Raw genomic sequence first — 25,922 nt, 5'->3', positions numbered from 1 at the left:
GAATGATTCAAATGTATCATTAAAAGCAAGACTTCGCCTGCCTGATTACATATTTTAAGATTACATACCTAAGAGCCGTCATAATTAATTACTTTTTACGTCACAATTAACATCGCTGTTTATTAAAACCTATCGCGTATCAATAGGAGCTCTGCCGCTTACAGCCAAGAGGTTAGCTTTGATAAAGATCTTGAAACATGAAGTCATTTGCACGAAAAACTTTGACAACGCCCTTTGCGTTCGAGAACGGCTGTTCGTCGAAAACGAAAGAACATCTGCAGATGTTTTGTATCGGCCTCGTCGACCTAGAAAGTTGCATTTTCGTGGGGAAAGAACTCTGGTTAAAAAACGAACAAACAAAAGAGTGGCCCTGTTTCTTAGGATATGACGTCACTTTTTAGATTACATCGGTAATCGTTATCAGGCTGCAGGCGACCGATACAGCAGAAATGAAAATAAAAATCAACAACTTGGCGTAGCGGAAAAGAGAATCTTAAACTCCGTCATCAGCAGCATGACGAATGTGCTCATACATCATCGATATCTTAAATATTAAATTTATTTGTCTCGCTCTGCGGGTGGTTATTTTCTGCCCTTTTATAGTCTATTGCTCTGCATTGAAGTTTGGGAAAAGCGAGTTAGATTAGAAACTCAGAGAACAGAAGCTATAGACTTAGTGGATCCAGTCACAGTCTGTATATTTTATTTGCTGACGAATTTTGCAGATTTGGATTGCACTAAAGCTTTATTTTGCAGAAAGTGTCCGAGTATCGTTTAAACCTGTTTAGGCCTGAGTGAAACTTTCTTAACTAAGTGAAGTGGAAAATCTCGCCGACAGAATTCTCAAAACCAGCACGTACGGCTTATTTCGACGTCATCAAACAAGCACAATGATGCCTATTCGAGGAGGATATGTTGTGGTGGTGGACCACGACCAGCCCGGCAGGGAAGACAGAGACGCCGATGAAAACGCGATGTGTTCAGAACTGTCATGCAAGGTGGTATTCGGCTTGGTTTCCATCATTGGTCTGACGCTTTTGGCTCTCTACTTCACGGTCTTAGCCTTAAACCCTGAGTATCTGAGGGGCAATTATGACTTAAGTGTGACGCAATAAGAAATTCTGTTACGTCACGATTCAACTATAACTTTGGGTGTTTGCCCTGGTTGCTTTGATGTCGAACTTTTGCATTTCTTGCTTTTGCTTGTTAAGGCAGTTTACCTATCTGTGACACATTATTTTATTGTTTGGCACGAGATGATTTTTTTGCCTATGTTGTTGTCGCATTATGTCCGTGGCCCAGATGTTAACTGAGACACAAATTGTCAGCAAACTGACTTAACCTTACGGGAAATAGACCTGCAATTTTTTTCATTGGTGTCTTTTTAATAAAACTCAAAGTGTCGCGATGTTTCTTAGATTTTTTGACCAGAACAACATTTTTCCAATGCTTAGTATTTGTTGTTTTTTTTTAAAGCGATTAGTTGCAAAGTTTTCACGATAAGTATAAGAAGGAAAAAGTCGAAGCCTTATAGGACTACACTTAGATGCAAGAATCTCTTAAAGTGTTTGCGATGTCGGTTTTAACACGGACATCGAGAAGGAGAGAAAATTCTAGCGGACTTTTAGGTTCATTTTATCGGCGATAAAGCTGGACAGGCTCGAGGACTGCATAAATAACAATCGATCTAGGACCGGCCAAATATCATTTAACCCTTAGAAGTGTCTTTAAACTGAATGCCGAGGACAGCTTGTTAATAAACTCAGCACATCGACACATAATGTGCTAGTGGTTTGCTCGGTGTCACGGCGATCAACAAGGTGGATAGGTGATGACGCAACAATGACATAACACACCATGTTGGCGCAGAAAACACTTCACCAGAAGCAAACAAAAGGACTCGTGTCTGTCTTTCTAATCTCTTGGCGCTATTAATTACAATTGACTGACGCGACGTGTTAAAAAGACGAATAGATTAGAAGGGAGCATTAAAATAACAAAGTTAGAGGATTAGCGGCTTTGTTTGGACATAGACCAGCTTTCACGACCACCAATTACATTAATGTCGTTCTATTCAGACAACAAGTCGTCACAATTGGAGATTATCACTTTGGGTGACAACTTATTCTGGTTTTATCGGCTTGGTAGTGGTTCAAGCCAATGGCTATAGAAATCCCGATAACATAAGAATAATATAAATGAAATTTTTTATTCAACCGCAGTTGAAAGCAAGATTCAGACCCGTGTTCTATACCCGGTGGCACTATTAGAAGTGATCGATTTAAACTCATTCACTGGGTCACAATCTCAATGATCTACCTCAACTATCGACATCTTATATCACAGGGGTGGCCAGACCTGCTTCATGCTCGAGCCGCATATAACAAATTCCAGTTTTAAAAGAGCCACAACACAAACACAATAAAACACACGAATTTATTCACTCACAACGAAGTGTAGCTATTTGATAAACATTAGTGCTGCGTGGTGATACTATGAGTCTCCACCTGGGCTTCACCAACTCTTTTTGCAATTATTTTTATAACCGTAACCAAGACTTAAAACTAGGTCAGCCCTGACGTACAGCTTCAATCTGACAGTTTACTAAACTACAGTCTACAAGTTAGCACACTTTTGTACAATGATGTACTTTTTAGAGTGTAATTTCATTATTACTAACAATGAGTCCATTGTTACTACATGTGATAGAACGCATTGTTTCATAATCTGATCAAACAACTCGTCTAGACCGGGAAAATGCATGTCTAATTCAACAATGCTAATTCATTAAAGAGCCGCAGTTTGGCCACTCCTGTTATATCACATGTGATGGTACAAGTTCAATGAGGTTTGTTTAAAAAAGTCATCCCAAAAATGCAGCATTTGCACAATATTGCGTTGATGCAGATGTTGTGTTCTCTTAAATCGCTGCGCTTTGAACCAAACATTTGTGGAATTATACGCAGAGCTATTGAAGCAATTGTGGTTCTTTGTTGTGACCAAAAACGGGTCAAAAAAACGAGAAAAATATTTTTGATGGATTTTATTTAAAAACAATTGAAAGACAAAGCACACACATTCACCATAAACGACCCACGCACCAACGATATGTACAAGGAGCAAACACGGGCTAATAACAAGACTAAGACTGGGTGGATCGGAGACATTCTCATTTTTGATCAGAACTAGGTTAAATGACTAGAAAATATCTAAAAGTTCCAAAACAATTTGTATAAAATCTGTTCTTCTTGAAAAGTAGTTTAAAAGTGTAACAACTTCCACGAAATATTTAAAAGAATTGGCTAATTTTATAGTTTAGACTAGTCGTGACAACAGGTGGCATAAAATGCAATAAAAGTATAACAAGGGGATTGCCCCACCATGTGTATTATATTACTACTTTGTTTTGTCACAATTCATCAATTTGAACTTGTTTTTGAGTGAACAGTGACAGAAAAATAACAATTACAATCATTATGACGTCGTAAACGCGGTATCAAATTTCGTCTAATTGTTTGGTTCTTCGACAGACGAAGGTTCGTATTTTTCAAGCTAAAAAGAAAATTTCAGTTTAAAAGTTTTTTAATAAATAAAATTCCCGCTTTCAAATTGAAGCGCCATTAACCCTAGATGGCTGCACTCACTCTACTCTTCAAATCTTCGTTTTCGTCTGTTAATTGCGCAACTTTTGCTTTCAATTCAACAACATCAACTTTCAACGCTTCAACATCGGCGCTGTCCGGCCCGGAACCATTTAAATGCTGGTACAAGAACCTGTGAGGAATGGTTAAGGAATACTGAACAGCAGAATTATGAAACCAAACAACAGGACGACAAAAATAAATCATAAAAATTGGGCTAAGAAAGGATACTCTAATGCATTGTTCGGCTTCTCTGGTTCTTCATACAAATTCACCAACACTGTGGAGAAATCAAAAAACTGTTACATCTCATAAAAGTGGACCAAAGTTAAAAACAAAGACACCCCAGTGTTTGTTTCGTAACAACATGCAATGCCTGGCTATGTTACATATAACGCCATCCACCTTTTGTGAGTGCATCTAGCACTCCTGCCTTCTCCAAATATTTTCTGAACTCTTCACGCTTCGAGTCTGCAGCCTAGAAGCCAACAACACACAAACTTTAAACAGAAAATTAAATACTACGGAAGTGAAATAACTAGATTTGCACATGAAGTAAGGCATAAGGTTAGGCTATAAATACACAAGGTTAGAAATGCTGTACGTCACGTACCCTGTATGATGTCATTGTTGTTAAATGCGATGAATGAATTCAGTCGAGCTGACACAAAAATTTCAATGTTGATTCTAGACAACTTTTAACTTATTACGGATTAAAACAAAAACTTGAATAAAACCTGAACGAGAAAAATTTAAACCTTATCCAAGCAGAAAACAGTGATAGCCTATTTAGATTACAGTCGTGTTTTCTAAAAATTTTAAATCGAGTCTTCAATTTGTTAATTATTAATCTTTATTTAAGCAAACACCAGTGTTTACTGATGCACTCCAACAATTTATTCAATAATCAGAAAACAAAATTGAAAAATATCCGGAGAAATCTTCTATGTTTAATCACATAAAATAAACAAGTACATTCGAGTTGGATTGTTACGCATCCAGGAAATATCAGTTGAACGATGGCACGAAATAAACTCTAATGCAAATATATTTGCGGGTCGGCAACCTAGTTCGAGATTCGGGCAAACATGAACCATACATGGACAAGCAAAGTATCAAAAGCTTATCTCCACTTTCTCCCAAAAGAAATTGACCAAACTTTCACATATTTGTGTCCATTGAAAACATAACGAGGAAAAAATCGGTTGGTTATAAACCAATTCACAATAGACCAAAAATTGAAGTTTTACTCTGCATTTTTTCCAAACAAACCATAGTGGAAAGCATGACCACTGCAGCCCTGATGTATTCTAAGAGTGGTGTTTGCTGCATCACAATCTCAACTGACCTAAGTCAAGCCTCAGGATGAGAAAAATGTGACCTTGCCCTTAAAAATTTGCTCATTTTCATCTTTCCCTTAAAATGAAACAAAATAAAGACAAGAACTCCATGTTTTTTTTGGAAGCAACGACGAAAATGGTTCAAAGGTCGCAAATTCACCAACAAAAATATTGATTTTTTCAGGCTTTGCTCTTAGCATCGAACTGTCCGACAGATCCACTAAACAAAAACAAACGTTGTTCAAATCTAGCTCAAAGGTGCTACTACAACAATAGTAGTAATAATAGTATGGCGAAGGTAGCGCTAGTACGTTGTTGCGTTGCTGTCACGATGCTGCGTTGTTGATCTGTTGCTGACTCCTGTTTCAGAAGGCTGCTACTCAGTTGTCTGTTACCTTCGCTCATATATTAAAGGAAAACAAGCACGACCTTCTTACTTCAAGTCTTTAATCGAACTGATGTCCTGCGCTCAGACAGTGCGAAACGAAAAGAGGTCGGTAAACGAACTAACAGTGCTTAAATAAACATGTGCTGGGAGCATTGTGAGAGCACCATCCAGCGACAAAACAAACAAAACACCCAACGGCCGCTACAATAGCACCACTGGGAATCGAACTCGGTATGGATTTCTACTAGCTAGGTGTTCTAACCACTTTGCCACCAAGCCGACATGTCTCAGTTTGGTCCAAACTTTAGATTTTAGCCATTTTGCGCCCTCAAAATCTTGTCTAAAAGCGCCATGCTTTCCGGCATGCCCTATAATTTTTCTTGCTGATTGCTGTAGCCTGATGCAGTATAAGAAAGCAGCATACTTGTTAGAGAACATGCCACCATTTTTAAACGGGGATGTGTAAAGTTTCTTACACTGAAAATCTAATTAGCTTAAAACAGGAATGTGCAAGATTTCATTGGTGAATCACCTTCAAACACTCGAACCACAATAATGGCAAGTTACCTTTCCTAGTTTGCTTTAAAAAAATGTTTCATCCTGTTTCTTTTTATGAAGAAAAGCAAAGTCAAAAGGAATCACTTTCTACTTGCTGTAATGGAAAGTAAAAGTGGTTTTAGGCAGCTGGTGTGCAATATTGTTTGACTTCCATGTCTGCTCAGCGGAGGGCCACACTGAATCACCTTGTCACAGTGATCTTTATCCTCCACCTGAAGAAAGTCTCAGCACAACTTAAACCCCGACGATGATTTTTGATCGCTTGATACTGATCATCGCTTATCGAGCTAACCTTGGTACAAGTTCCGATAAACACAAATTTATTATTTGTTTTTCTTTTCGAAATTTTTATATCGAATTGTCTAAATTTAGACTGTCCAGTGTCCACCACTATTCTCCACTGAACAGTAGCAAGTGTCATTAATGAGGTCATACAAACGGCAGAGCCAACACGTATCAAACATGGCCCACATTACTGCAAACCAAGTGCTCTAACATGTAACCTATCAAGCTTAAACACTTGGTGGGCCGTAGTCGTAAGGTACCTATTACACATAGCCCTATGTTGGCTATGGTACATATGGCTTAGATACATAACAACGTATTTCCTAGTGAAACTAGAACTTACTAACATTCCAACACTTATCCATAATTTAAAATTCTGCTTTAGCCTGAGCTATCATCTGCTATCAATCATGTTAAAAAACAAACCCTGACATCTTTAGTTAAATTTTTCGACCTGTTTGTCGTCAAGTTTGCTTTTCCCGATGTTGATGTTAAAATTTGGTCCTTTTAAAAAAAAAAGGGTGCTTAGAGTCTTTAGGGAAAGAACTTCTGTGCACTCAATCTTTAATTTATTTAAAGTTTACATATGTCAAACTTTGTAATTTAACCTAAGGCCACGACTAGAAAGTAGCAGCTTTCGAAAAGAAATCGAAAAGAAATTAGTGTGAAAAGACACTAATTTCGTTGTGATGGCGTGCACTGAAACCTCAATTCCTTTTTATTTATTACCAGTATAAATTGGTATTCAAACAACCTTTTTTATACGTTTGTTTATTATAAATCAGCGAAAAGATAAAATTTCAGTGTATATGCTGCTTAATCTCGTGCGTTCAGGTGCCATACTTTATGTCTAAGGTCGCACCTAAATTACGTCCACCCAAGTATTTTTGCACAACACACTTGTCATTTTTGGTTGTTTGACGCATCCAAGAAAGGCAGGTTACACGGCAAAATGTATTGTTATCGATGGCAAATTAACGTTACTCGAAGTCTATGGAAAAGTACGCTGCGATATCATACACGTTAAGATATTTACCAATTTAAATCATATCAAATCAAAAGTAATCACATTAAATCATAGAGATTAAAACAAACTATTTAACAAGCACGTTTACCTCCTTGTGCTTATTTACTTTCGCACTGAGAAAAAATTGAGACGATGTGCAAGTGTCGTGACGATGATCCTTTCCACCTGCACGATTAAATTAAATCAAAAGTAAATTTGGACAAATAAAGAGATTCAGACCTGACACCTCCAGCATACGAACCCCATCGTTAACAACTAGGCCTATGCCAGCGCATTGCTTCCTTTTTCCCGTCAAAAACGAGAGTCATAAACCCGTGAGTGAATCTTTCGGTCACCATATTATGATTTGGAAATCTTGGTAAATGGACGCAGGTAAACTGGACATTGTCACTTCACCCAATGAAAGATGTTGCTAAATACCGCCATAGGTCACTCTCCGGTAATGCGGCATGTCTAAGTTCAGGATCAAGTTATAAGCGACGAAATTGGTAAGTTTGCTAAGTAAGCGGGGGGTTAACATTAACTGCGCATATCATGGCACACTTCATAAGCAGTATAAGTGGGAGAACTCATCATTTGGTTAAGACCAAAGAATCCTACATGTTCCGCCCCAATCTGGCTAATTAAGATACTGTGTTAAACACCACAGTTGCGATGCATGAAAAGTAATTAATTTATCAAAAACTCTTTACAATGCGCCTGTAAGTCGATGACAGGCCAACCTACCAACTTCAGCGAACTCAAAATGAAATAAATTTTCTAACCGTAACCCCGGGAACGATCTTGTTCCGCTTGACTGATTGTGATTGATTCATAGAAATATAACACATTGCATCCCATTTTGCAAAAAGTTGCACAATTTTAAGAAAAAGTTATGGAAAACTTAAAAGCAGTTAAATGGCTGCATCATAAGACCACCAACTTCAATTCACAGATTTTCAGAGCTTAAATCCGCAAAACATATACAAATTTTGGGGCAGGTAACCATGCTAACTGACATTCTGCTATTAGTAATTACTATTTATGAGTAAGAGTTTTTCATTAAGCTATCACGACTTTAGCATCACAAGTTTTGTTTCTTAAAGCGAATCAGTAAATGTCCAAAATAAACGATAAGATAGCCTATACTAGGCTAATGTATAAGTTATTTAATACTTTCAAGCTTTACTTTCATAATGTTAGTCAAACCAATAGACCTATATTATGAACATTTGTTGTAAGATGAAATAAATAAACGCCCGAGCAAAGCTTAAAGAATTTTATTCTTCTAGTGTTTTTAAATTTATGACAAAACATCCATAATCTAAAAATCTGTATATTGAGTATCGCATACTCAAACGTCAAAAAATATACGAAATTGTACTATTATGTACTTCTGCAGAGCTTAGTAATTCACAATGCAACAAATATAAATAATCGATTTGTCAAAAGCTAAATCGAGTCAACAATTCTAACGGGGATGTACAGTTAATTTTAGTTTTATTCCATTTTTACCCAAAACACCTGTAGGAAGGTTCTTGTTTCTAATGACGCAACAAAATATTATATTAAAATGTAACCACCAAATTAAAAAACAAATTATTGTAAGATAGAGAGATAGTTTTCAAGCATTTTTTTGTAAATTACGAGCTAAGTAAACTAAAATTCATGAAAAAATCAATTCTACTGTAATGAAGTTGTCAATAAGTAATATTTCATCCTTATCTTGAAAATACAGTAAACGATTGGCAAATATGAGATGATTTATGCATTTTTTTAGGTGTTTGGGTTTAGCGGCTGAGCAAAACCTTCCACCGTGGTAGCATTAGCACCTGCTATGCTTTAGGCTACTTCTTGCACGTTTTAGCTCTAGGGGGTAAGTCGCTTTACCTGGTCATTGATTGTTAGTAAGCATATTTATTTTTGATCAGTACAACCACATTAAAGATTAGCACCATACGTTTTCGCTCCCCACCGTCAATGGCGAAGAATAAACATGACGATATGATGATAAAACTTGAAAGTAAATGGTTTTGAAAAGATTAGAAACGTCGCAATGTAATTCACTTGAATCCAAGAAGGGATTGGAGGAAGTGGTAGTATAAATATAATATTTAAAATACTTCGATTAATTTGCAAAAACGAAATGAAAGAATATTGTTTATAAAATTGTACTCTTGGTTATGGTAATAGAGCAACTCACATCCACAGTTCTATACGACCATGTTTACATAGCTTATGTAACTCACTCACTAACCAAAACTCACTAAACCAAATTTTAACACTTATTTCGAAACCCTAGCTATTGTTTATTGGAGTACTGCTTTCCACAAGTCTTGTGAATATTTTAATTTACGAAACCCAGTTGTTTTTTAAGTTGGCGTAATATTGAAAGGTCTTTCCAAGTGGCGTCTGGTTATAAAACATGACGTCATTAATAGGGAAATCACCTGACTGAATGATGCCATTTCTTGTGCAAGCCCAGTCTTTGTTTACAGGAGTTGTGTTTGATGTAGGTTATGGTAGCGGTGAGCATAGTAAAGCAAAGCATAGAGTCCGCGAGTTATTTTTATACCGTCCTAATCTGTTATTTTTAAATTGTTAACTTATAGTCCTATGATATTGGTCATCTCTCATACTGCATACAGTCACAGCTTATAAATATGGCCGGGATATTGGACAACTTCCGATGCCCGACTTGTGAGTGTGAATGCATCGAACTTGGTGATAAAAGAAACATGGTGGCGTCCATTGTCGCCGGTGGATTGGTGAGTCCAATTTTAAGTCTTTTATGACGTATGATATGCCACCTAAGCCCCAGATCGGAAAGCTTGGGCGAGAAATCTCTCGCGCAGCAAGTAAACAACCACAAGATACGTTTGTATACTAGACCCTAGCTCCTCAAGTTGTAACTTCATCTGCTTTTATACGTGCTATTAATTGTTATCTCCCACACACTTTCCAATCTGGCTTAAGTTTATATATTAAAGGAACAATTTCAAATTTTACAGTAAATCCAATATCAGTGAAAAGTACTTGCTATTCTAATGCAATTCCACTTAGTAAGATTTTTATTTAGAGTGACTAGTTCACCGTAAGTAGGTAACACAGCCTGTTTGTGAAGATAGAACCCATTCTCTTAACTGTTAGGGTAGGATTAGATTAGAAGGTAGATTTAGGTTGCTATTTTATAACCTCTAAGTTAGGTTAACAAAAACCTGTGGAAAATAACGTTGAACGTGTGATGATTTTCGGTGAAATGGGGCAGCTTTTTATTTATTGTCATGTTTTGTTCTCTGCTGGTCCTTTGTTTTTTCTTTTTTATTAACTAGATGTTTTATATGTAGGGATTGGCCCAATTCTAACCTGTGATCAAGTATTGCAGGATTAAAAAGCACAGTTTAAATATTTACAGCTGAATAGTTTATACTGGTATATATATATATCGCTAACACGACCATTTAACGTTTCCCACATCCGTTTATACTAAAGTTAATTTCAGTGTAAAGGTTATGTTAACTGCTATAGTGGTAGCCATGCTTGTAAAAGGGGACTGACTACTGGGACTATTTTGTGAAAAATTGGCCAAACAATTAAAATACTAATTTAACTTGCTGGGAAAAAATTCACTCCTGCATCTCTTAGAGATGTGCTTAAAATGTTTCGCTGAAATAGAAACATTGGAAGCCCAATATTGCACTCTATACACAACTTTTGAAGTACAATTGTATTTGCAGCACATTTCCTGCACACACAAGCTCTTTGAAGGTGACAGTTGTAAGTTCAAATGCAATGAATAGTTAAGAACCCCATAATAGCACACTTTGCATGTAACTCACCAAACCGGCACAAATGCTGTTTTCGTGCCTGCTTGTAACAAGTCAAAATTTAGACAATATTAAATCTTTGTGTGTTTTAGTTCTTCACTGGATGGTGGATTGTGATTGATGCCGCGGCCACCAATAACGCCACTGAGATGCCGCATGCTGTACATGCCTGTGGTGCCGTTGCCTCTTTAGCTTTCTTTATGTGAGTCCAACATATGTAGTTAATTGTTGAAATATTTACACTACAATAACAACGCAACTTCGTAATTTCAGGGTGAATGCAGTCTCCAATGGGCAAGTGAGAGGAGACAGTTATACCGACGGGTGTCTGGGACAACTTGGTATGATGATGTAATAGCTAACCTAGCATGTATTCTTGTGCTATAATTATATCTAACACTTGTATTGTGTGAGTCGCCTTCAACGAATTTTTTCCACCAGGTGCAAGAATATGGATGTTATTTGCATTTCTCCTTGCATTTGGCGCACTCATTGCATCCATGTGGATTCTGTTTGGTCTCTACGTTGTTAACAGTAAGTTGCTATTGACATTAGCTGGCATGTGACCAAACATATGTCATAGAAAGATTTTTTTCTTCAGCCACGATGCTGTCACCTTACCCAGGTGTGGCAGTTTTTCTGCAAAACGCGTTCATTTTCTTTGCCACGTTAACGTTCAAGTTTGGGAGGACAGAAGAGCTCTGGGATTAAGCAGTCATAGAAATCTTATATTTTCTACCGTGACCTTTATTTTTTGACCGCTCTTCTTATAATTGCCAGTCGTTGTTTGTGTGCGTCTGTTGATGTGGTTTTCTTAAGCGGTCGTATATCGTCCGTGCCATAGCCTGGCACTGATATGTTCCAGTGTTTATCTGGAAATAATCACTTGTTAGTTGGAGGCATCACTAAGAATAAAACCAGCACCGCAATGAATTACCCAAATGTAGTTTCAAATCCTTCACTTCTAAAGTGTTGGATTTTCTGTGCTTGGCAAGGTTGCAGGACGCCGCCACAACGCTCTCTATGAAGTCATCAGTGATATGCATGAGCATCTGTCAAATGTAATATACTGTGCTTATATAAACTTACATATATTTGTTGCTATGTTAACTGCGTTATGTGTATTGTGACGTCATAATGTGTGTATTATTGTCCGAACAATAAAATCTTCACCTCCTCGACGTCCTCATCCAGTTGCTCGGATGGATCAATTTCTTTGACTAGCTCCTGCAGCCTCTGCTTGTTCAATATCTGGAACATAGAAATCTTATTAAAGGGAATGATGTCATAAAGCAAAGAGTAATTAATTATCTGATTTAAACTAAACACAGTTGCAATAGTAATGTTACCCAGAATATTCAATTAAAATTTTATCTCTATAGGGGGAGTCTATGATTAGCTCTGGGTAATTTAAGCCATAACTATTGTATATAATTGCAGATAATTAAGAAATCCAGTTATAGATCTGTGAAAGTTGTCCCCAGCAACAACCAACATATGACACACTTCGTGTAGCACACATTGTTACGTGACCTGATTCGCGACAAAATTAAAAACTAAGTCACCTTGTTATTGGTCTCTCTCTGAGCTGTCATCATGAAAGGCATGCCTGGTCGTGATTTGTTCAGAACGACCTGTGGCTGGGCCTTTACTGACGGTGGAGTGGCTTGTGGCATTGCAAGGGTTGTTTTGGCAATGACAAGTGGAGTGCCTTGAGGTAGGACAGATGCTGGACTTGACGACTTGCTCTGAATGGACGCTGGAACAATTTGAAAATAATTTACTTGTCGAGTGCCGGAGCTTAATTTAGTCGAATGCTGGAAAACAAGTGAGTTTTCCCATGAAGTAAAATTGAAATGAGTAAAACAGAGGTGCTCAAGTATTTTAAGCTTGCGAAACCTTTGCAAAGAAACATTAAAATGATCATCCATAAAGTTTTTACTTTATTACTTTTACCCAATTAATTTGTACGTAAATAGTTAATCATTTTGATTTGAAAAGTAAAATTAGGCAAAACGAAAACATCTGAATAAGTTGTAAATGATGCGCGATCAACTTATCGGGCACCTGGAGTAAAATAGTATCCAAATAGTGGAAAGTGAAGTGAGTTACTCCATAAAGCAAAACCAAAATGGGTGAATCATAGCACAATACAGAAACGTCACCAACCAAGTGAATTTATTTTACACAAGTTATTACACCTGCCAATGAAATGGTTGTTATCTTCCTTCATTTCTATACTTTTACATTTTTTGGATCACTTTAAAGTTACAAGATTTTTAAGTAAAACCTCTTGTGGATTGTGAGATAAATTATATAGAGTCTATGTTTGTCTAATACTGCCAGCCCCGTGGATTGCAACGAATCATAAATGACACTATGCCAACTACACAATACAAGAACCTATTGTAAGTAGCCTACCTTGTATTTGCTCAACAAGTGTTTGTTTAACTTTTGTTAACGTTTGAAGTTCTTCAAGTTGCTTCTGTGCGTGAGGGCCAGGCCCAAGGAATTGGAGTTTAGTTTCAACTCCCTTCAAAGTCTGCTGGAGAGACAGAGTATGAGCAGAGATGTCCATGTTTGTGAGTTGACGCAATGACACAGCAAAATGGCAGTTGACTGCGTTTAGACGGTTTGGCCTATTTCAGTATTTCTATTGCTTCTAAAAATATTCAAAATAAACACTAATAAATCAGTAATTATTAAATAAATATGAAAATCATTGGTTATAATTTTTGCAGCAAACATCGGCCAAGGCGATATCCTGCCAGGGGTAGATTCAGAAATTGGTGCCAAAAATTTCTGTGAGGTTGTTATTAAAAAGGTTACTTTCGTTGCGCGGTTGCACACAGTCATGTCATGCCACTCACAGTCATGTCAACCCAGCACAAAAATGTGTTGTGTTGTTCATTGATATCGTTCTTAAGACTTTACTAGGTTTATAATGTCCAATGAAAGTAGTATCATGTACATTATTAAACTAAACTATTGAAGTTTCTGAACATTCTGGGGATATAGGTATTGACGCAGAATAACTCATTAAAGGCGATAAAACTGAAAGGGGGAGACAGTGTTTGATAAAATGAGCTTTCCCCAAAATTAAAATCAAATTTGATAATTTTCATATCGTCTTCCAAAACTTCTTTGTGTTGTTCATCATTTTCTGTGGGCAGGGTTGCCATCGGTCTGGACTCAACAATTAGGACGACTAGGAAACGAAAGAAGAATTCTACTTTAAACAGTGTACAACAGGAGAAGGCAATCAATGTTCCTATCAAAAGACGAGACAGTATTTGCTTGTTCTAAATTTTGGTATTTCTTTGGTACAAAATGGTATAGTAAAGGGGTCGAAAAGCCCAAAATAGGAACTTCTGTTCTAAAAATAGGACAAAACAAATACGGACCATAAAGCGCACCCGATTATAAGGCGCACTGTCAATAAATTGCTTTGATTAGTTTTTTGTTCAAACATAAGGCGCACCGGGCTATAGAACGCAACGTATTTTAAGGAGTATGGTTTACCGTATAAAGCTCATTAAACAAAAATGCTCAATATTTTTTATGGTTATTGCGTTTTATTCAAAGAAACGATCAAAAATTAAAAACTTAAAACAAGTGGAGTTTATTCCTCCTCCGGAAATCCATCAAATTCTTCATCTTCTGTGTCGGAATTCAGCAGTTGTGCGATTTCGACATCAAGCATTCCTGGATCTGTCTCGTCACTGTCAGAGTCTGCCTCATCGCTATTATCAGTATTTAATTGTCCAGTGATTATCCCAGCTTTCCTAAATGATCGCATGATAGTGGATACTGATATTTTTGCCCACGCATCTACGATCCATTGGCATAAAATTGCGTAATTTGCCCGTCGTTGTCTCCCTGTCTTAGTAAACGTGTGTTCGCCGTCTGTCATCCAATGCTCCCTTGCAACTCGCAATTTAGCCTTAAATGGTCTGTTGATACCAATATCTAGCGGCTGAAGTTCTTTGGTTAACGCACCCGGAATAACGGCAAGCTCTGAGTTTGTTTTCTTAACTTTAGCTTTAACTGCATCGGTCAAATGAGCGCGCAAGGAGTCATAAATCAACAGAGATGGCGATTTATTAAAAAATCCTCCTGGCCTCCTCACGTAAACCTCTCGTAACCAATCACTCATCATCTCTTCGTCCATCCAGCCCTCTGGGTTGGCCTTGATGATGACACCAGCCGGAAAATTTTCTTTTGGTAAAGTCTTTCTTTTAAAAATGACCATGGGCGGTAGCTTCTGGCCATTTGCCTGGCAACCAAGAACTACTGTCAAGGATGACTTCTCATTTCCTGTGGTCCGTATACTTACAGCACTGGCTCCTGTTCTTTCGACGGTACGGTTTACGGGGATGTCAAAGGTCAGGGGAACCTCATCCATGTTTGTGATGTGTTTTAGCTGGATGTTTTGTTCATTGATCTTGTTTGTGCAGTAGGTGCGAAACAACATCAGTTTTTCTCGGTAATCATCTGGTAGTTGTTGCGAAACGGTAGTTCTGGTGCGAATGGAAAGATTGTGCCGCTTCATAAAACGAAAGCACCAAGAAGGGGTACCTTGAAAGTCTTTAATGTCCAACTCGCATGCTAACGATTTTGCCTTCAGCCGAATAGAGAATGTAGAGACACTTCTACTTGCACTTCTCTGCTCAATAATCCACTGCTCAATTCTTTCCTCCAAATGTGGCCACCTTGCCTTATGCCCTCGAAAGCTCAGTTTGTTCCTTTTTACCTGGCGCAGCGCATCTTCTTGCTTCGTCCACTTTCGTACCATCGATTCGTTAACATTAAATTCTCTTGCAGCTGCTCTATTTCCATGGGTTACTGCATACTCGATTGCTTTAAGCTTTAAGCTCGCTTCGTAAGCATTTCTCCTTGGCGCCATTTTAAGGACAGCAGGTACTGTAAAAAAATGGTGATATCAGCAGTATTCGCATTATACAATTATGAGGAGCAAGAGAAATAAAAGTTTACTTGTTACGTAATAAATGTAAGCAAGTCACAATAGTACAATGAGCAAAAGAAAAAATGAGCCTAGTGAATATCACAGTTGCTAGTTGCTTTTCCCATAGTTTATTGTGTAAGACGGTGGTTTATATATATATAATAATAGTATCGGTACTGGTTTTGAGTGTAGGCAATAAAGCACTACTTGATCCATACATTAGGCGCACCGGCTTATAAGGTGCACGATCAATTTATGAGGAAAAAAAAGAATTTAAATTGCGCCTTATGGCCCATAAAATACGGTACTCTATCAGCAAACAATTATCAGGAAAAAGCAGCAAAACCCAAAGGCCTAAATCGTGCAAGTATGATGTAACTGAATGATTATTTAATGAATAATGGTCAGCACTGCCACTAAACCCAAAAATCTTTTGTACTAAATGACAAGAAAAAGATTTGGGCGATTCATCTAAACTGCTGGGTGCAACTCTCTCATGTAGCCATTGATGATGGCGATGCTAATTCAAGGACAAAACTAGGTTTGTTGTTACAGACTGAAAGTACCACAATCTATTTGTAGCACAACCCCATATTAATGGGCATTAATCTTCTTTTCGCGGAATGCAGTAACAACTATTCATAATCTCTTTAACAGTTGAAGACGGGGCACCAACACCCATACTGCACACTGAATAGTTTACCAATCGCAGTGATTTACAATAAAAAAAATCCAACAAAAACTGGTTGTTTGAACGCTAATCAATAACAAATTAAAAAAGAATTAAGATTTCAGTGTACGCCATCAGGCCAATATTTGCATGTTTGCAAACATGGTTCCTTGTCGAAAATTGCCGTACTTTCAAGTAAAGTTGACTCCAGATTGAAAAGTTTGCTGTTTTTGGATGAGAAATTCGCCACCCAACCAAAATGAAACAAACAGCCATTTTATGTGCAATTAAATTTTATTCCCATCGCACTTAGTAAACTTTCCAATTTGGTATGACCTATTGAAGGTTGTTATTGCTTCATGTTCCAAGTTGTGAGTGTAAAGCGTGTCAAAGCGGTTTTGTTTATCAGATAAGGGCAATGTATAGATGTTATTATTAATTATTACTGAGCACTAATAAAATTGCAGAATGCTAATTGCTTGTCAGCATACTACAAAAATTAACATACATAATTCATTTATTTATGTATTGCTAGGGTTATCAAGAAGTACGAAAACACACAAACAAACATGAAGCCTGAGGCTCGCTGGTGCCTGGTGTCAAACTCTAAACTCTGAGTCTATCCTATTTAAAAAGATCAGATCAGATTACAGATCTGATCTGATCTGAGATCTGATCTGATCTGATCTGAGATCAGCTCAATCAGATTACAGATAAACATCACAACGCAACATTTTGGATCTCACTAAAAGCCTGAAGAAAATAGGCCTATAGTTGAGAACACAACACTGTTTTCAATGTAAGCCTTATAGAGTTATTGGTGTGTCTAAAGATTCTAACCTAACTATTGCAAGTTAGATCAAGATTTCCGGTATTTCTAAACTTCTACTCACAACAAATTACAAAATTCCTGGCTCCACCCAATTCTGGCGTGCCGGCGTTCTGAAAGATCTGACATAGGCTACCTGCTCACAACATACCGGACGGTAAGCTAGGCCTATTTAACCCTTGCTTACAACTGTACAACATGGTCGTCACGTCATGTAGGCTTAGTCAGATTAAAATAAAGCTGCCACCACTAATAGGCCTAGGCCTAACTCATGTGAAAAAAAGCGTACGTTCTAAGTTCTTTTTTCTGTTTTACAGCTTTTTGTTGTCCTTTAACTTGAATTAATGTTATGACGTATTAACGTAAACCTACCCTAACACCACCTTCCAGTCTAAATTTAATTCTAGTTAAACCCTAAATATTAATTAAAATCGAGTATTTGCAGGTTATTTGTTTGAGTGAAAAAGTCACTCGCAGATAATGCTACACCTTCGTCTGAGATGGAAAGTTCGCTTTCAGCGCCGAACAAATGCCCGCCAAGTTAACAAACGCCAAATTTCGCATCACTCCACTAAACTACTCCAGCATGGTTAGACCAAAATATAAACCGTACGGACCTTTACGGACTAACAAATCTGAAGGATAGCCTACTCCAATGCTAAATGCATGAATTTCTGACTTTAACTTCACGATAAAAAGACATTATTTTTCTATATATTTGCATAGAAACGCTTTTTATTTCAATTTCCTATAACATGGTGATTAACCTGTATATTGGGACCGAGTTTGTCGTAACTTCTTTGCACGACTTAAACTTGGTGATGAATCCTCATCGTATTTTTTATCTTCTAGGAAATTTTCTATAAATCCGACAAGAACGTTACCAAGCTTGTTTTTAAGAAAGTTCTCATCGATACACGCAGTTTTGAGAATCATTGTTTTTTGTAGTGTAGTCCGCCAGATCTACTGAATAGGAAAAAGTGTTGTGTTATTGCCTATCTAAATACCAGTACAAAGATAGCGGAATTGGGTATCGAACACCGATTCCATTATAATACCGGTACCAACCAGTTACTTTAACCGAGTGGTTCTCAATCTTTTTTGGCTTACGGCACCCTGCAAATAACCAAAAGATTTGGCGGCACCCACAGTCAAACCAAAAAGTTTCTGCATTCAACAAAATTAATTTTCGCAACCGTTTTCCTGGACGTAAATGGCGAAACGTAAATGGCACCCCCGTTGAGAACCACTGCTTTAACCACCAGTCAGCCGAGACAGAAATCATAGCGCAACGAAAGGACATTACGCCATATATATGTGTTGAGCTGTCCCTGATCCATGATTGCTGCTAACTTGGTCCTATTATTTTATTCTCAAAATAGCCGCTGTATGCCTCCTTGTCTAAAAGACGAGTGCGAAATGTGAACAGGCAATAAAGAAAAAAAATATAATTCTTTATGCAAATAAACGTGGCGTCCTGCCGCGGAGCGGCTGTACGGTGAACCCTACAAAGCTGTTGATCACAAAATGATACTTTTGTAAAAAGTTTAAGTCTGTTTTGTTAAATTATTTTTAAGTTACATTTGCCTGTTAACGTTTTTCTATAAATAATAGGCCCAATAGTTAAACTAGAAAACAAAGAAACAAACAGACACAAAATTGGCAAAAATAAAAATATATAAATTTCTCAATTCTGCAACTAAATGTGCCATCTACATTTAAATCTTTCAAAACCTTTTTAAGTTGCTTGTTAATAAAACAACTTAAACTATTATTGCATTACCTTAGCTATTCCAATAGCACTCTGACTTTACCTGTTTTACATATTTTATTTCTAAGTTATTTAGCATAACTGATATAAGCTATATGAAATAGCATTTTGAACAAAACAATTCTGCTACTATACAGTAATCTAAGGTTATAGGCACTATACAGTAGTCTAAGGTTATAGGCACAAACGGAAAATTTTCTTTTCCAAATACATTTTTAAGTAAATCTGGAATAATTATACTGGTAACCATAGAAACAGAAACACGACGAAGATCAGCTCAATTTCATGAATTTATTGGCCAAATTTTAAGTCGATTAATTATAACTATTGTAAGTGTGGAATGAAACCATTATTTTTTATTAACATTGACTTCAGTTCGGTTAATTTTTGTTCTGTTCAAGATACTACGTGAACTGTGTGTGGTCGAAGCATCTGGGATTTCAATTTTCATCGCAATCATCATCGCTGCTTGTTCACAAGGTCTAATTGCTGAAGTTATTGAAACGTAATTGTTACCATGGTTACGTAAGCTAGGTTTAGGCGGGATTTTATCTGACATTAAATCATTCACATTATATAACTTTTTTATTAAACATTTTTAGTCGGGTTTCGTCAAATTATTACAAGATTGGTGCAGGTAAGGTAAAGTTTATTTCCAAATATTTTGAATAATAATTTTTTTAATAATTGTGACATGAAAATAAGAAATTTTATCAAAATCGAAAATCCACAGAACCTAGAAATTGTTCAACTTTTTTCACTCTCGTTTCAGTTTTAAGTTGATTGGAAACATTTGAGGCTAGCGTTAATAAAAAAAAAAACAATTATTTATCAACTGAAAGCATTCGGTTGCAAATGTAGCATTTATTTTGTAACTGGTCCATATATACAAGGTCTGATACATTCCGTACAAGACAATACTTGGTCGGAGTTGGTTCTCATGGTCCTGGGGGTGGTCGTGGTCCAACAAGTCAGGGCCCTTTAAATTTTTTGTTAAAATTTTTCGAACATAAACAACTGAGAGGAATAAACCGAATATACTTACTGTTGCAATATCGATCATAATCCTCGCAACAGCTCTCGTCGTCTTTACACGACACTTCGCAACCGCAAGATGGCGTAGACATGGTTAAACCAGCATTGTTTGCGAAAGAGGGAAATCCCCGGCAAGCATGAAGGCAGGTGCCTTGAGATCAAGACAAGTTGAAAGTAGTTATGGAACTCAGTGACACACCTACACATGAGCATAGGTGGGCAGTACCGATACCGGTACCGGTACTGGTACCGTCGGTACTTTTTTTAAAAGTACCGAATCTCTGTACCGAACTACTTTTTTCCATAAATATCTGTCGGTCCCGGTACTCGGTGCTTTTCACGCGATAATTTCAAAATTTTAACAAGTGTGTTTTCAAAAATACATGTTAATTAATCTTTAACACTAATCTTAGAATTTGTTGATCTTTTTTCATCGAGAAATGTCAAGTAAAGTTGCAAGCGATTAACGTCACATATGTTTTGACCTGGAGTAACCTTCACCGAGGGCATAACAGCGGCAAACATTGCATTTGCAGCAGCATCTTTTACACAAAAAGTACCGGTACTCTTTAAAATTAGTATAATAAAATAAAACCGAATACCGGAACCTTCGGTAATTTTTTTGCCAAGTACCGGTACCGTTACCGACGACCCTTTCAAAGTACCGACTGCCTACTAGGGATGGGCCGATACGAACCCAAACCCGAATAGATTCGCCGAATATCGCCTTTATGGAAGATTCGGGCGAACACGAATACCAACAATGGCGAACCCGAATACAATATTACTTATAAATTTACTGACTTTCGTAAAAAATGATGATCTAGTTTCCCGACAATGCTAAACTAGAGTCAGCAGTACTTACAATGAAGATCGTTTTCCTAACGATTTTGCTTTTTCGATCGTTTTTTAAACACTATTTTTCGAAAGAAAGCGATTTGTTTATCGATTACGTCATTTTAGAAGCAAGACTTGACAACTTTTGGAGGAAATTTTATTGTTTGGTTCTAATACGAATATATTCGGGATTCGTTCGTGTCGACCTTCATGATATTCGGGTTCGCACGAACCCGAATAATCTTCCTCGCGGCACATCCCTACTGTCTACCTCTCCACAGGATTATCCCGCTACGCAAGATAAAGCGAGTTAAAGACAGGAGATTTTCGATATTTTTAAAGTTTTGAAACTTTGAAAGTTTGGACGAAAATAATCAATAAAATGGACGAAACTGAACGATAATTTTATATAATAATTTAGGATCTAATATAAAATTTGTATTTTTCCGAGCTTGAAATTAAGCTCATAAAAATGCTTTAGTAATTCCAAACAAGTTAATTTTGTCTTGATATGTTTGGTTGCTATTAACAAACAAACAGCAAAGCTAGCACTGTCATGCAGAAGCCTTACCAGTGCATTCTGGAAGTCGCCCTGTCCATTTTCCATCGCTCCCACATCGGTAAATATATCGATCAAATTTAGCGAGGGACCCGAATTCACTGAGCTTATAGTTTACGTCGCAAACGACTCGTACCAACTCTCCTTCATAGTAACTTCCACCGAAACGATTGTTCTCTACGCGTCCATCTGGTATGTCCACATCAGGGGTAGGGCATTCAGCGACTATACAGAATAAACAAGATGATAAAAAATATCGTAGTTAGCCTATGGTTGAAGTGTTATTTTTTATTGCATTTAATTTGTCCACTTTTTGAGTAAATCATCTCACGTTCCACACTTACGTTTCGTGCAGGTTCGTCCGTTCCCTCTGTAACCACGATTGCAGCTACAAACATATCTTCCGGGTGTGTTAATGCATCCCGCATTGGCATCACAGGGTTGAGCTTGGCACTCGTTGATGTCTATGCATATTTACAAGACATTGCAATTTATAGTTTTACTTCATACAGTATACAAGTGTTATTACCAGACGAAGTTTTCGCGAAAGTAGAATTACCTGAGCATTGAGCCCCGTCTCCTGTGTATCCGTTCCTGCATTTGCAAGAGTAACTTCCGGGGGAGTTTGTACAAGTGGCGCGATTATGACAAGGCTTGCTCGAGCATTCATTGACATCTGATGAATAATAATAGTTTGTTTTTTGTTATTGTGTTGCTTCGAGTTTGCTTTGAAGTCTTGCGAGCTGCAAAATTACGTTTTTGATTAATAAGTCACATTTGCATACCTGTGCATGTTGTTCCATCCCCAGTATAACCTGCTTTACATTCACACTCGAAGCCAGCATCGGTGTTAGTACAGTCGGCGTCAGGATGGCAGGGATTGGACGCACAAGAGTTTCTTACTACAAGCACATGTTGCAGTTGTATAAAAGAATAATAACATTTTAACACTTTATAACACAATAATAATAATAACACTTTAAATCAATTTAAAGCTCTTTGAAGAGGCCTGTCTTATTTTGTGGTGATGACAGGGATATCAACATTCGTCGATATCTGTTGCATGAAATACGATCAGTAAAAGCAAGATGTTTCCATAGTACATCTGATTCCGCTAATGTAAAGAAATAAATCTTAATTGTACCCATTTTACCTCGGCATTGAAATCCATTCCCACTATATCCGGACTTGCATCTGCAGGTGAAACTTCCTCTGGTGTTTCGACAATTTGCATCAGGGTGGCAAGGCCTGCTCCTGCATTCGTCTCTGTCTGTGAAGAAATGAGATTTATAAAATTATGGGATTAAGCTTCAAAGGTGCGGTCAAGCTGTGATTAAGAAAATGTCTTGACTCTAGCACAACTAGTGCCATCGCAATATTTCATGATTGATTGCTCACCAGCGCAAACTCTTCCATTTCCAGAATAACCGGTTATGACAAATAAGTATTTTCGCTGCTGTATTACTTGTGTGAAGTATTACACAACAAACATATTCGCCATAAAGACCGCGTACACTGGCGGCTATTGTTACAATATGAGCGAGGACGAGTGATGGTTGATAACTTATTTTTGTTTCTGCTTGGATGGTATGAGTTCTCATTCCTCAAACGGCGTGACTATACTGTTAGTTGCTTAAATTCTGTCTATGCATATTACTAAATGATAAAGTTCCCATTTTTATTTATTATCAGACACAAAGGCTTTTGCCGTTGGGCAAAGCTTACTGAATGTTACATTGCGCTGTAGTAACATGTGAGAACGGTGAAAAGGGAAGATTGTAAACATTACAACAGTATATATATGGCACACCAGTTCAAGCGAGGTAATTTATCTGAACGTCATGAAGGAGAATTCAAGCCCGGTCAACAACAGAATCACAAGATCCCAAAAGAAAATTCCAGCATTTACAAAACAACCCATGACTCTTGACGTAACCGTCACACGGTTTTACATCGACATCTAAAACTTCCTTTGGTGTTGATGCAAGTTGCATCACTGTGACAAGGATTATTCTCACATTTGTTGATGTCTGATGGTAAGGGATCGAAAATCAACATCAGCACAAGTAAATTAACTAAGATTTCGAGGTGAGCTAAAAGCAATTACACTAAAGCAAGAGTAACATTCAAGCGAACACAAATCAAATTAAAACTAATTAGGAAAAAATCCATTTACCAACACAGCTAGGTGGTCCAGGGACAAACTTTGTCACGAAACATCTTCTTTTGTTATTTGATGATGAAAGTTTAAAGCCAGTGTCGCACGAATAAGTTATGTTCTGTCCTACCGAATACTTGCTTTTTAAGGGTGTAAATTTCCCATTGGCGGGGTCAGATGGTCTTTTACAAGCTTCAAAGTTGATGTAAACATAGCTTTAATAATTAGCATTCAACTAAAATCTTCTAAAAACCTATAAGTAGGCCTACTATTTGCATAACTCTCTTGTATTTGTATCACTTTAATCTCATTACATGTGAACTGAAAAAAGTTATTATAGTTGTAAGCCTACTTACTAAATCCCGTAAATCCACGAGGGAATCCACGAAATCCACGAAATCCAAGAAATCCAGGAAGAGGAACCCAAGCATCAACAACGCAACACAACAAGACAAAAACTCCGCACAATGAAATAATCTTCATCTTCCGTAGGTTGAGTCGTAGAATGAATGAGTTGAAAGCTGGCGTCGGAGCATCTTATATATCGACAATGTTTTTTGAGTTAATTATGGCGTTCCCGCAGGGAAAAAATAAAATGAGCGCACCTGTCTCCTTTTCATCAAGCGTGATTCATATCGTCATTAAAAAATCCCCCATTGAATGACTTTGCAATTTGCTAAAGTCGGATGAGACTTGAACAAAACTTTAAGTTGTTTTTCAAAGAACAGTTTCACCTGCAGTTGAAACCCTAAAGAAAGTTTTCGGATATGTCGCGACCATGACGTATCCCGAGAATTTGCTCGAATAAATTTGGCGCAATTTGTTCGATTTAACAAATTGCACCGCGGTTTTCTTCTTCATATTTCCCTGAGCTCTAATTGACAGTTATGTGACTTTAATGAAACACTGCCGTGTACATCGCGTTTTGCTTTTGTACAAAACTGCTCTTTAACTTATTGGAGCTGGAATTAAGCCCACATCACAACCAAAGTCCTAACAATCACAGTTATTAAACAAACAAAAACTAAGCTAATATAACTGTGTTAAATTCAGTTTTATTTCTATTTATTGTGTTTCGCCTTCAAATCGTAACACAACATATGTACTAACTAAAATATAGGATGGCGTTACAAAATGAAGACGGTGCTTCAGTGATGACGCGATTTTCAAGCACATCTTAAATCTTAATAAATTGGCCAACAATCATTGATTTAACAAGACGTCATAGCTATGTTGACAAATGTGAAGACTGGTGTAGCTCTAGGCAAATAAATTAATTAATATTCAGACGCGATCAACGAATCACCTGATGTAATACCGATGTAATTACACGTTGTAATCAGACTCATTCAAAAGATAGACATGTTCTTGCTAATTGAAGGTTTGCCTCAATAACATGACGCCGAAAATTACAACACCGCCCCAACGTTGGTTGGCTGTTTTTTTTGTATACCCGTCATTTACATCGGCGCATATGTCACTGAATTATTGTCTTCATGATTAAGGAGGTTTGCATATTATGTAGCGTATGTGAACGCCTTCGTTCTGTTTTTTTTTTCAAAAACTTGTATATTTTTCTTACAAAACAATACAAGTTATTGTGTCATAATCATGAACAGTAATCTGATACATAACAAACCAGAAATGAAACAAATTTTTATCTGGCTGAAGCTCAGAAAACCAAGAATATTTACAAGCGCTGAGATGACGGAAATTTTTTTATCTACTGTCGATACTTCATGGCGTTCAACGAGAAATCGTACAGAATATGACAGTATCTAGGTAACACGATATGACGTCATATTCCTACATTAAAGGCCACTTGGTGCTGATTAAATCTAAATCTGCTCTCAATGACTTGGCAAACTGCTTCATCATATAAATTATAATTGTTGAAGTTATTGAAAAATGATTGTTACCATTATGACATAACAAGATTGAGGTAGGTCTGACATTCCTACATTGTTGATCTGACATACAGCAATCCACATTCCGACAATTTCTTGCGGAAATTTTGAGTCGTGTTTCGCGAAATATTTATCAGATAAGAAT

General features: G+C 37.2%; 4 protein-coding genes across 4 annotated transcripts; 1 reads left to right on the top strand and 3 right to left on the bottom strand.

Moving 5' to 3' along the window:
• Positions 1 to 3,028: 3,028 nt before the first annotated feature.
• LOC143466023 (c-Myc-binding protein-like) lies at positions 3,029 to 4,415 on the bottom strand. The gene is made up of 5 exons (XM_076964598.1): positions 4,255 to 4,415; positions 4,047 to 4,119; positions 3,873 to 3,921; positions 3,645 to 3,774; positions 3,029 to 3,552 (listed from the first exon to the last, which is right to left on the bottom strand). The coding sequence occupies exons 1-5, from the start codon at positions 4,267 to 4,269 to the stop codon at positions 3,508 to 3,510; spliced, it is 312 nt and encodes a 103-aa protein (XP_076820713.1). The 5' UTR covers positions 4,270 to 4,415; the 3' UTR covers positions 3,029 to 3,507.
• A 5,287-nt stretch (positions 4,416 to 9,702) lies between these two features.
• On the top strand, positions 9,703 to 12,226 carry LOC143465168 (transmembrane protein 50B-like). The gene is made up of 5 exons (XM_076963348.1): positions 9,703 to 9,986; positions 11,138 to 11,247; positions 11,319 to 11,386; positions 11,487 to 11,579; positions 11,647 to 12,226. Exons 1-5 carry the CDS (start codon positions 9,882 to 9,884, stop codon positions 11,754 to 11,756), a joined length of 486 nt encoding a protein of 161 aa, XP_076819463.1. The 5' UTR covers positions 9,703 to 9,881; the 3' UTR covers positions 11,757 to 12,226.
• LOC143465167 (transcription initiation factor TFIID subunit 12-like) lies at positions 10,931 to 13,728 on the bottom strand. The gene is made up of 5 exons (XM_076963347.1): positions 13,467 to 13,728; positions 12,611 to 12,804; positions 12,219 to 12,296; positions 11,983 to 12,097; positions 10,931 to 11,917 (listed from the first exon to the last, which is right to left on the bottom strand). Exons 1-5 carry the CDS (start codon positions 13,621 to 13,623, stop codon positions 11,793 to 11,795), a joined length of 669 nt encoding a protein of 222 aa, XP_076819462.1. The 5' UTR covers positions 13,624 to 13,728; the 3' UTR covers positions 10,931 to 11,792.
• A 6,185-nt stretch (positions 13,729 to 19,913) lies between these two features.
• LOC143464526 (uncharacterized) lies at positions 19,914 to 24,388 on the bottom strand. The gene is made up of 9 exons (XM_076962331.1): positions 24,227 to 24,388; positions 23,889 to 24,062; positions 22,866 to 22,982; positions 22,498 to 22,614; positions 22,272 to 22,388; positions 22,057 to 22,176; positions 21,725 to 21,937; positions 20,327 to 20,467; positions 19,914 to 20,260 (listed from the first exon to the last, which is right to left on the bottom strand). The coding sequence occupies exons 1-9, from the start codon at positions 24,351 to 24,353 to the stop codon at positions 20,253 to 20,255; spliced, it is 1,134 nt and encodes a 377-aa protein (XP_076818446.1). The 5' UTR covers positions 24,354 to 24,388; the 3' UTR covers positions 19,914 to 20,252.
• Positions 24,389 to 25,922: the final 1,534 nt, after the last annotated feature.

This window comes from Clavelina lepadiformis, chromosome 7 (assembly GCF_947623445.1).
Source record: "Clavelina lepadiformis chromosome 7, kaClaLepa1.1, whole genome shotgun sequence".
NCBI lineage: Eukaryota > Metazoa > Chordata > Ascidiacea > Aplousobranchia > Clavelinidae > Clavelina > Clavelina lepadiformis.
This window is presented reverse-complemented; position numbering and strand designations above follow the sequence as displayed.

Coding starts and splice junctions, on each gene's coding strand:
- LOC143466023 (XM_076964598.1), bottom strand. Junction 3,922..4,046: donor GCTAGATGCACTCACAAAAG/GTGGATGGCGTT, acceptor ATTTCTCCACAG/TGTTGGTGAATTTGTATGAA. Junction 3,775..3,872: donor AAGCCGAACAATGCATTAGA/GTATCCTTTCTT, acceptor CATTCCTCACAG/GTTCTTGTACCAGCATTTAA.
- LOC143465168 (XM_076963348.1), top strand. CDS start 9,882: ATGGCCGGGATATTGGACAACTTCCGATGCCCGACTTGTGAGTGTGAA. Junction 11,248..11,318: donor GCCTCTTTAGCTTTCTTTAT/GTGAGTCCAACA, acceptor TCGTAATTTCAG/GGTGAATGCAGTCTCCAATG. Junction 11,580..11,646: donor TGGTCTCTACGTTGTTAACA/GTAAGTTGCTAT, acceptor TTTTTTCTTCAG/CCACGATGCTGTCACCTTAC.
- LOC143465167 (XM_076963347.1), bottom strand. CDS start 13,623: ATGGACATCTCTGCTCATACTCTGTCTCTCCAGCAGACTTTGAAGGGA. Junction 12,297..12,610: donor AGAGAGAGACCAATAACAAG/GTGACTTAGTTT, acceptor TCTATGTTCCAG/ATATTGAACAAGCAGAGGCT. Junction 12,098..12,218: donor TGGATGAGGACGTCGAGGAG/GTGAAGATTTTA, acceptor TACATTTGACAG/ATGCTCATGCATATCACTGA.
- LOC143464526 (XM_076962331.1), bottom strand. CDS start 24,353: ATGAAGATTATTTCATTGTGCGGAGTTTTTGTCTTGTTGTGTTGCGTT. Junction 22,615..22,865: donor GAATGGATTTCAATGCCGAG/GTAAAATGGGTA, acceptor ATGTGCTTGTAG/TAAGAAACTCTTGTGCGTCC. Junction 22,389..22,497: donor GGATGGAACAACATGCACAG/GTATGCAAATGT, acceptor ATTATTCATCAG/ATGTCAATGAATGCTCGAGC.